Genomic DNA, 10,175 nt, shown 5'->3' on the forward strand with positions numbered 1-10,175 from the left:
TCAAGCAATCAAGGCCTAAACTGGATGCTTGGATTTTTGCAACAGGCCATCTGGTTTTTAGTTAGCGTCTGACCTGCGAGTTCTACTCTGCACTGCTTGGTGAGCTTGAGGCAGTCACTTTCTCTCAGCCTGACCTACTTCTGAGGATTATTGTGAGACTAAAACAGAAGGGAAAACAATCACATTCTTACCCAACTTGCCACCCCAACCCCTGTATTCCTGTTCAAACAGTTCATGATAATTTAGTACAATGCCAATACAAAATGTTTTTAGGGGAGGGATTCTCAGCTGATCACAATGTGTTACTGGCACAAGCGATGTCTGGCTTCTTCCTGCCTTCCCTGAGATGCTCTGTCTGGGGTAGTAATATCACCCCAGCATTTTTGTGAGTCTCCCAGATGGTATGGACACAGTTTTCTGAATGCTGCCTTGGGAAATTCTTGAGGGTAGTGTCCCAGGAGGGTGGAGTTTGGGCAGGGCTCAGCAGGAATACAATACCATAATGCTCACCATTCAATGCCATTTCCTCCAGGAGAACTGTGGATCTCAGTTGTAACTCCGGGAGAATTCCAAGCCCTACCTGAAGTTGCTTTACATTGAATCATCAGATCAGTGGTCCATCGAAGTCAGTAATATTGACTCAAGACTAGCAACAGGTATTCAGAGTGTCAGGTAGAAGTCTTTCACCCGAGTCCATCAGCTACTGTCTAATCCTTTTTTTAAATATGGAAGATACCAGATAGAGCTGACCGCCTACATGCAAAGTAGATGTTCTTCGACTGAGCTACGCTCCCTCCCCAAACCTGACATACATGCAAAGGCTGCATGGCTTTTCTTCTTTCTAGTCTAGGCAATATTCTGAGAAATAACAATACATTTCTTTACCAAGAGGCCTTTTCCTTTTTAACAGTATTTTTCTGTCTTCGAAAAATATCAAAGCGAAACTTTGACCAAAGGAAGGGCACCGTGCCCTTACTTTAGAAGCGATCATTTGCTTCACAGTTATCAGTACGCATGCCCCATTGGAAGTATAGGTCTAGGCGCAGCATAAAAAGTGCTAAGGTATAGCACAGGCTTTACCCATTTACAGAAAGGAAACCTGGAATAACCCAACATTAAAAATCAGCGAGGAGAGTCCTGAACGGGGGGCCTGGAAGAGACACCAGTCTCAACACGCGTCTTCGCTACGCCGCCATTTTGGAACAGGCGTGCCGAGAAAGTGAAAACCGCGACTGCGTATGCGCAAAACGGAGGCTGCCGCGCGGGGATGCCGATGACTGGCAGAGCGGATCCAGCGCCATTAGGAAGGAGCAACTACGGCTGCGTGAAATGCGCCGGAAGCCGAGAGTCCGTGGATAAGACTCTGGGCGGCCCCGCGCGTGGCCCTTTCCCGTCTGAGCCTGCGAAGGAGAGCCAGAAGCCTCCATGTGAGTCTTTGCGGCGGAGGGGCTGGGGCTGGGATTGGGGGCGCAATTGGAGGGGAGCGCGATGTCTGCGGTCGGTGTGGCTAAGGAGAAACTTAGAATCGGGAGTGGGGACTGGAGGTGCGGGCTGTGGGGCTTACTGGCATGTGAGGGCGAAGATGGCCCTGAAAGAGAACTCGAGGGAAAGGATGCACCCAGATGTAGAAGTAACTGGTTTGGGGGAAATGTGGTTTGCTTGTTTTTACTCCCCTCGGTTGTTTCCTTTGGCTTCTCTAGCTTCTCTCTGTTCCTGGATTTCTGTCCCCGCCAAAAGTAGCACCACATCCAGCACGATGTCCTTTTCAGGTTCCCTTTACAACCAGATGAAAAAGGGCCTGGCTTTTCTACACTAAACAAATAGCAAAAATGTAATGTAACCCTGCGCTTCATTCCTAAAACAGGTTTCCACCCTTCTGGGGTCTTCAGTGTCAGCAGGGTATAACTCGATTTAGGGTGGCATTTATCAGTCCTTCTGCCAAAGGAGTCCTTCTGTTACAGACCCAAGCTAGATCAGGCCCAGTCCACTAATGCCATAGAAAGATCAGTTTCATTCCAGACTAGCATTAAAACTGGCTAGATTTTGTTCTCTTTGTTGTATTGTATTGTATTATTCGATTTGTATACTATCCTCCCCCGAAGGTTTTACAAGTTTTTGCAAGTTTTACATTTATATCTGTGATAAAATGGCATCTCTGCCTTGAAATGCTAACATCCTCCTTACCATCAGTGTATTCCATGTGTAAATTAGGACTTGCGTGGTCATACGACAGTGGTATGGTTTATTCTTATGCTCCTGAAGTTGCCTATGGTTCACAGCCATGACTTTTACATTTTATTTCCATTTTCTTTGAAGCCTACATATTGCTTTTTCCCCCCAGATCAAGTCTCTGGCTCAGATTTCATGCAGCGTGATAGGGAATGCCTCTTTTATGTATATTGTATTTGTGGAAGTGTTTTACGAGAGGACCATTTTTGTGTATTAAGGAGCACAGGTGCAGCTTATATATTTTCCCAGTGCTAGTGCAAGTTGGTCTGTTCAAGGATTAATAGCTCTTTATTTCATTTCTAGAATGACTGACTGGGAGACAGCCCCTGCTGTGGCGGAGACCCCTGACATCAAGCTGTTTGGAAAATGGAGCACAGATGATGTGCAGATCAGTGACATCTCCTTGCAGGTATGGTAGTGAACGAACTCTAAAGGCAGGGTTTTTAGAGTTCGTGTGGAATCTGTTTTGTTTAGCAAAAGATGAAACAATTTCCATGGGAAAATTCTGACCCTTTAACGCATCTTTGTTTACACTTCTGCAGGATTACATTGCTGTGAAGGAGAAGTATGCTAAATACTTGCCCCACAGCGCTGGGCGCTATGCTGCGAAACGTTTCCGCAAAGCTCAGTGTCCCATTGTGGAGCGCCTCACCAACTCCATGATGATGCATGGGCGCAATAATGGCAAGAAGCTCATGACTGTTCGCATCATCAAGCATGCCTTTGAGATCATCCACTTGCTCACAGGAGAGGTAAGAGAGGGTGGAGCTTATGCAATCAACAGTTTGTGACTCCAGGGTTTGCTCTTTGGGAACCAAAGATTTCTATATCGTGTGTCAGACAAAGATGCTAGTATGGTCAGTAGAGATGCAGTGATTGAGAAAATGTATGCTTCCACGTTAGAATATAGTCCTGAACAAATATGAAAATTATTCATTTTTATGGACTGCTTTAGTCAAAACCCTTATTTTGTGCATTATTGAACATGGTACTTAGATGCAAGCGCATTTATAGTTCATTGAACAACTGTCATCAAGCTTTCAAATGACATGGGGAAGCAGGGCTAGATAGGCTGCACTGTGTATTCATGTTCCATGGCATCAAGTTGCTTCCAACACATGGCAACCCTGTAAATCAGCGTCCTCTAAAATATTCTATCATTAATAGCCTTGTTCGTCTCTTGCACACCTAGGGCTGTGGCTTCCTTTATAGCAAATCCATTTCATGTTGGGTTATCCCCTTTATGCTTCAACCTTTCCTAGCATTATTGTTTTTCCTAGTAACTTTGTCATCTTATATCATGACCAAAGTATGACAGCCTGTTGTCATTTTAGCTTCTAGGGACAGTTCAGGCTTGATTTGATCAGCAGCCCACTTATTTGTTTTCTGGCAGTCCACAGTATCTGTAATACTCTTCCAGCATCACATGTGAAAGGAATCTACTGACTTCCTATCAGCTTTCTTCATTGCCCAACTTTCACACCCGTACATAGTAATAGTGAATACTACTGTGTTTCTCCGAAAATAAGACAGTGTCTTATATTAATTTTTGCTCCCAAAGATTCGCTATGTCTTTTCAGGGGATGTCTTATTTTTCCGCTCCACAGCTTCATGCTCTGGTGTTCTGTTCGATGGGCATGCTTCCAAACAAAAACTTTGCTACGTCTTACTTTCGGGGAATGTTGTATGTTTAGCACTTCAGCAAAACCTCTACTACGTATGCCATGAAATAACTTAACCTTGGTTGCCCGCGACACATTCATATGGTGAACCATTTTTTTAACCGAGTCACAGTTATCTTTGCATCTGTGTTACTCCCATAGTGTGTACTTTTCTAGCAGCTGCATGCACTTTTTCTTCTGGTATTAAGTCCAGGGCTAGAAGAAACTAATAGCTGTTATATCACAGTGCAGTATTTGGGTTATGTGCCTGCTAATCACCTTAGTTTAAGGCCAGGGGAGAGCTTACAATGAGAAGCTGCTGCATTATGGGTTTAATTCATAGGCTGGTTGCGTGGCTTGCATAATGGCACCAAACAGTTTTGATGATGGGAGGTGGGGGGATTGCATGATTTTTTTAATAGAAAAGAATGAACAAAAAAAGAAAAACGAGATAAAATCATAATTAATATCAGTTTTAGAAACTCAGCAGAAACAAACAAACACTCGTCCAAGGCTGGATATGCTGGAGAGCACTTTTTGTATATTATGCTACTTAGCATGGAGGATCCAACTAAAATTAATAAAAAAATTAAACATTGCGAATAATGATCATTATTGGTAGCAATTATTATGCTCCAGAATAGGGGGGGGGGGGGGAACCCCACTAATCAGTAGTTAGTTACCATTATAAGTTTCTAGAATTTTTCTCACAAAATGAAAGTTTCATTTCATAGTGTGTTTTTTGTTGGCGCAGTTTTAATTTTATGTTTCCCCAATATCATGGTAACATTTCTGCACAGACGATTCCCTGTGGCTGCCCAGTAACTTGTTCTCCTTTTCTTTGTTCACTGTGATTTTCTTACAGAATAAAGGGTTCATGGGTTTCCAGAATTATTGGGCTACTTTTTAAGCCACTATAAGCCCCCTGGAGTGCTGTAAAGCATTAGCAAAACAAACTATATAAAGAATTGTGTATTTTATTGAATTTGTTGCTCAGAGTATAGGGCACCTAATTTTTTGTGCTTGGGATGTGGGCATTCCAGTAGGTCTCATTCTGTTTTAGCATTTTAGTATTCTGGCATTTGCAACTTGAAAGCGAAGGTAGTCAGGCTTACAGGATACTATTCAGTCTTTGCATAGCTATTGCCTCTGTTTTCTAGCTGCATTTTTATCCTTTGGGATGTGACTTTTTCATTGGAAAGAGAATACTAGTGATAACCACCAGATAGCTGATAGTCAGGTGGAGTTGTAGCTTGGCATGCAGAAGGTCTGGGGTTCAATCCCTAGCATCTACAGTTTAAAATCCAATGACCGGACTAATTAAGGCAGATTCATGTACCTGCTAATGGGTCACAGTAACCTCATTGTCAACAAATGGAGCGAGCAGTGCCATATATTTTACTGTACCCTCATCATCTTTACCTGTGTAGGATATGCCACTTTTGCAAAAGGGAAACTGGATTTAAGATAAATATGCTGTCTTTTAAGTGTAACTAAACAAGCTTAGACATAGATAATTTCAGGGTGATTCAATCCATGTGCTTCCCCCCAAAATTGGATGCAGCTGTGCTGTGAGCTATCATATCCTTTGTTGTAGAACCCCCTGCAAGTCCTGGTGAATGCCATCATCAACAGTGGCCCTCGCGAAGATTCTACCCGCATTGGTCGTGCTGGTACAGTGAGGAGACAAGCTGTTGATGTGTCACCGTTGCGCCGTGTAAACCAGGTAGGGGCTGTTTCCAGAGGAAAGAATCTGTTGGTAGATATTATTTCAACTGACTTGTTTAGCTAACTTGTCTTTGCCTCTTTCTTTAGGCTATCTGGCTACTCTGCACAGGAGCACGCGAAGCTGCCTTCCGCAACATCAAGACTATAGCCGAGTGCCTTGCTGATGAGCTGATCAATGCAGCCAAGGTGGGTGTAAGATATGGGACTTGACTGAGTATCTATTTAGGGCAGAATGGAGAGGTGGGTGCTAAGGCTTGAGTGTTGCCTGGCATCCAGAAAGCTCTTCAGGGGTAGGAATAGAAGAAGAGTCCAGGCCTGACATTTGTCAGGAGGAGCAGTAACTTGACATAGAACATTTGGCATGCAGAAGGTTCCCTGTTCAGTCCCTGTCATCTTCAGTCAAAAGTGACACTTCTGTTTCTAAACCACTTTTCAATACGGGACCCAAGTCCTCTCATCAGAAAACTGGCAGGGAGTCTTCGGGAGAATCGGGTAAGGGAGCAGTGAAACAGGCCCTGATAATAGTGCTGTCTGCTTTGCTCACAGCTGTTGGATTCGAGGCATGCAAGCTCGGCACGTATCAAATACTTCAGTAGCAAACTACATGAAAAGAGTTGTATCCTGTCTATTCCCAAGCAGAGTCCAACTCAGGGAAGCTAATGTCATAACATTAGCCCTTCGGGGATAGAGCGGTCTATCAAATCGAATAAATAATAACGGTGTACAATCAATTAAAATTCATAATACAATTATAAACCTCCTGAATTAAAATCCTCTGTTCACACTCTTATTTCATTTCATTCATATTACCCAAGATGACCAGCCAAGGAAGGAGGGACAAAGGAAAAAAGTAAATACCAGAAGTACCAAACAGATGCTTTAGACCACAGGTGTCAAACTCACGGCCCTCCATATGTTATGGACTACAGCTCCCATCATCCCTTGCCAGCATCATGCTGGCAGGGGATGATAAGTGTAATCCATAACTTTATATAATGAGCACTAAGTTCCCCACCTATGCTACATGAACAGATGGCTTCCTTTTTTAAGCAGCAGGATGGGACTGGAAAGCTATATAGCGATAGCAGTAATATTGCATATACATGATTAATTCAATCTGACTAATTTTGTGTAATAGATCATTTAAAATTTTGTTCTTCCAGAACAATACAAAAAAACAGGAAAGAGGAAAAAACTCGAAATCCAGCAACTAATAAAAAGGGTGTTTTTTTAAAAAAGTAGAAACAAAAATGTAACAATAGTAGACCTACAGATGTTTTTATAACAGTTTTTCCACATATCTAAAATTAAGTCCACAAACAGTTGCCATCTGTATGCCATGCATTCGAATAGATACAGTTGTAACTTTCTGAATCCATTGATTTGTAGGAGGTGGGTGTCTTCTAAGGCTAAACTGATATGAGTAATAACTTCCTTCCAGAAAAACTGAATGACTGGACATGCCCAAAGCATATGTCTAGGGGCGCGTTGCGTCAGTCATGACACCAACAATTCGACACTTTACTTAGTGCGTTACTAAAGAGTTGGTATGGTGTCCCTTATATCCTGTGCTTTATTATTTTTTTGAGCCACAGATTTTACAAAATTGATATAATAAACAGGGGACTTGCAGAGGGCATCTAATTTCCCCTCCCCCACCTTCTCAGAAAGCCCTCCTAGTCTTTCTCCCTTTCCTGCTTCCTTTCCTTCTCATTCACCATCTAGCCTACATCTAGTCTCCAGCTTTCGCTCCTTCCCTCCTCCCTCTTGCAACGTTTCTCTAGGGAGAACTGGCCCAGGTGTGTGGTGCTAGCTTCTGAGCCAGGACCAGTTGTACAATGAGAAACCTGCAAAGACTTGCATGGGGCACTTAACTTTCTTCTGTATCCTCCTTTCCTGCCTCCTTTCCTTTCAACCCACCAATCATCCTATCTTTTAACCTGCTCTCTTTTTTACTTTATATCCTGCCTGTCTCCACAAGGAGGCACAAAGCATCTTACATCATTCTCCATGAAGACCCTGAGAGGTAGATTAGGCTGAAAAGGTCAATGGCCCAAGATCATACTTTGCACTTGTATGGCCAGGGGTGACTTGAACCTAGGTCTCCCATTCCTAGTTTGTAACCACTCCACCTATCTATTTAATCCTCCTTTTTAAAAACAGATCAACCAATACTTCTCCATTTCCTGTTTTACCCGTTTGTTTTACATTTTGCACAGCATAATTAAAAAGATCAAAATCTAGCCCTCCCCACTAAAAATCACACTAAGGCTGATTATGCATAAGGCATCTGTTGTGTGACAGGGGCAAACGTATCTTGTGCAGATGTATTTCCTCACTTTCTAGTCTTGCCTTGGCAAGCAAGACCACTTTTAGCGCAAATTTAATTTTGCTTCACCACCAGAGTGGGGAGGTTTTCCAGCGACCACAGCTTTGCCCCAGACCCGCCTGCCTAGCTTCCCAGTTCGCACACTGCCCTTCCCCCTTGCCCCATTTCCCGCTGTTTCTCTAATGCTCATTTCAATATATTGATATAACAGAGTTGGCTTCTTGCAAGGAACAACGCAAGCAGGGGCTGTTTCCGGCTCCAGTCCCCCTCCCCAACTGCTTCTGCCCTCACTGATAATTGGGACAACTTTTTAACCTCTTCTTTAAAACAAACCTCTGTCCCATGGCAGCAACAGAGAGAGAGAGAGAGAGAGAGAGAGAGAGAGAGAGTATTTCTCACAATACTAGAACCAGGGGGCATCCATTGAAAATGCTGGGGGGAAAAATTAGGACTAATAAAAGGAAACACTTCTTCACGCAACATGTAATCGGTGTTTGGAATATGCTGCCACAGGAGGTGGTGATGGCCACTAACCTGGATAGCTTTCAAAAGGGCTTGGACAGATTTATGGAGGAGAAGTTGATCTATGGCTACCAATCTTGATCCTCCTTGATCTCAGATTGCAAATGCCTTAGCAGACCAGGTGCTCGGGAGCAGCAGCAGAAGGCCATTGCTTTCACATCCTGCATGTGAGCTCCCAAAGGCACCTGGTGGGCCACTGCGAGTAGCAGAGTGCTGGACTAGGTGGACTCTGGTCTGATCCAGCAGGCTTGTTCTTATGTGTGGAAAGGAAAAGAGGGGGGATAATGTCTTCTCTGTAGTATTGGGACTACTGAGTTCCCTTTAAGAGGGACAGAGTTAAGAAAACCAGGAAACAGAGACCCATTGAGACTAGCTGCAGGGAAGGACTGGGCTGCCTCCTCACATGTAAGCAGAGAAACGCAAAAATACACTTCAACCCCACGGGCAGGTAAAAGGCCCAGGCTAAGTGTTCCATGAGTAACGTGCCCAACGCTTGATGAAGTCAGTCTTCTGTAACCTCTTCCATCTAGACATGCAGTTTAGACAGTCCAGTTACTTGCTTTGTTTTATTAATCCAAGTTATTCTTTCCCATTGCTGGGCTGTATTCATCTTTACTGTAAGGAATTAGTAGGAGGAGACTGAAGCACTCTCGTCCAGTAATGTCAGTCTGCAGCCGTGCTTTGAGCTCGTGCCTCACAGCTGTTTCTCACTCCTAGGGTTCGTCCAATTCCTACGCCATCAAGAAGAAGGATGAGCTGGAGCGTGTGGCCAAGTCCAACCGTTAGAGCTGTTGCTGGAGTTCCAAAGAAAATAAACTCATTTTCAGACCGTTCTGCTTCTCCTGTCTGTGTTGCAGTATGCTTGCTGATGTGTGTAGGATAGGCTGTGATTGAAAGAAGAAGCTATGAGGTCATAGCCTCATGGCTTGGGGCATACTTCCTTTTGAAGTCTGCTTGGAACTTGAGACCGTGGTGTGATATGTGATGGGTTTTAGTACTGAGGGGAAGAATTCAGTTGAGTTCCAAATTCCAGCTTGACCCAACAATGGACATTCATTATCGTGAGTGGCACCAGCTTTGTGCCCTGTAAGTTAGACCCCTGACCTGGACGGCCCAAGCTAGTCCATTCTCATGAAATCTTGGTAAGCTAAGGAGCCCTGGTTAGCATTAGGATGTGAAGCCACCGAGGAAGGCAATGGCAAACCATCTCGGTTAGTCTCTTGCCATGAAAACCCTACAGGGTTGCCGTAAGTCACCTGCAACTTGATGGAACTTTTACACACATGCAGACTAGATTGCACCAGTTCAGATTTCAGATAATACAGTCATTTGCCATCAGCCCCATACTGTGTTTTGGCAGTTTAATGAATGCAATGTTTTCCCCATGGTATGAAATGCAGCACAGCTATGAGCGGAACACACTAGAACAGTGATGGCGAACCTTTTCGAGACCGAGTGCCCAAATTGCAACCCAAAACCCACTTATTTATCGCAAAGTGCCAACCCGGCAATTTAACCTGAATACTGAGGTTTTAGTTTAGAAAAAACGATTGGCTCCGAGGTGTTCGTTACTCAGGAGTAAGCTTGGTGGTAGTCGGTAGCTTTGCTTTGAAGAAACTGTGCAACTCTTCCAATGGAAGAATCATGACCCTAGGAGGTTTTACTCAGAAGCAATCCCCATTGCCAGCAACCGAGCTTACTCCCAG

The 10,175-nt window shown here is 43.9% G+C and overlaps 1 protein-coding gene and 1 long non-coding RNA gene across 7 annotated transcripts in view; one reads left to right on the forward strand and one right to left on the reverse strand.

The window, feature by feature from the left end:
• LOC125429119 overlaps positions 1–1,419 on the reverse strand; it is an 8,481-nt gene extending 7,062 nt beyond the window's left edge. For 4 of the 6 annotated variants that reach the window (XR_007243948.1, XR_007243947.1, XR_007243951.1 and 1 more), the window contains exon 1: positions 511–1,417. This is a non-coding gene — a long non-coding RNA (uncharacterized LOC125429119). Of the gene's footprint in view, positions 1–510 lie in introns of all 6 variants that reach the window. The other 2 variants (XR_007243949.1, XR_007243952.1) reach the window with 1 other exon arrangement.
• RPS5 (ribosomal protein S5) lies at positions 1,273–9,302 on the forward strand. The gene is made up of 6 exons (XM_048489913.1): positions 1,273–1,427; positions 2,533–2,638; positions 2,772–2,981; positions 5,488–5,616; positions 5,706–5,804; positions 9,187–9,302. Exons 2-6 carry the CDS (start codon positions 2,534–2,536, stop codon positions 9,253–9,255), a joined length of 612 nt encoding a protein of 203 aa, XP_048345870.1. The 5' UTR covers positions 1,273–1,427; position 2,533; the 3' UTR covers positions 9,256–9,302.
• Positions 9,303–10,175: the final 873 nt, after the last annotated feature.

Source organism: Sphaerodactylus townsendi, linkage group LG03 (genome assembly GCF_021028975.2).
Source record: "Sphaerodactylus townsendi isolate TG3544 linkage group LG03, MPM_Stown_v2.3, whole genome shotgun sequence".
Taxonomy (NCBI): domain Eukaryota; kingdom Metazoa; phylum Chordata; class Lepidosauria; order Squamata; family Sphaerodactylidae; genus Sphaerodactylus; species Sphaerodactylus townsendi.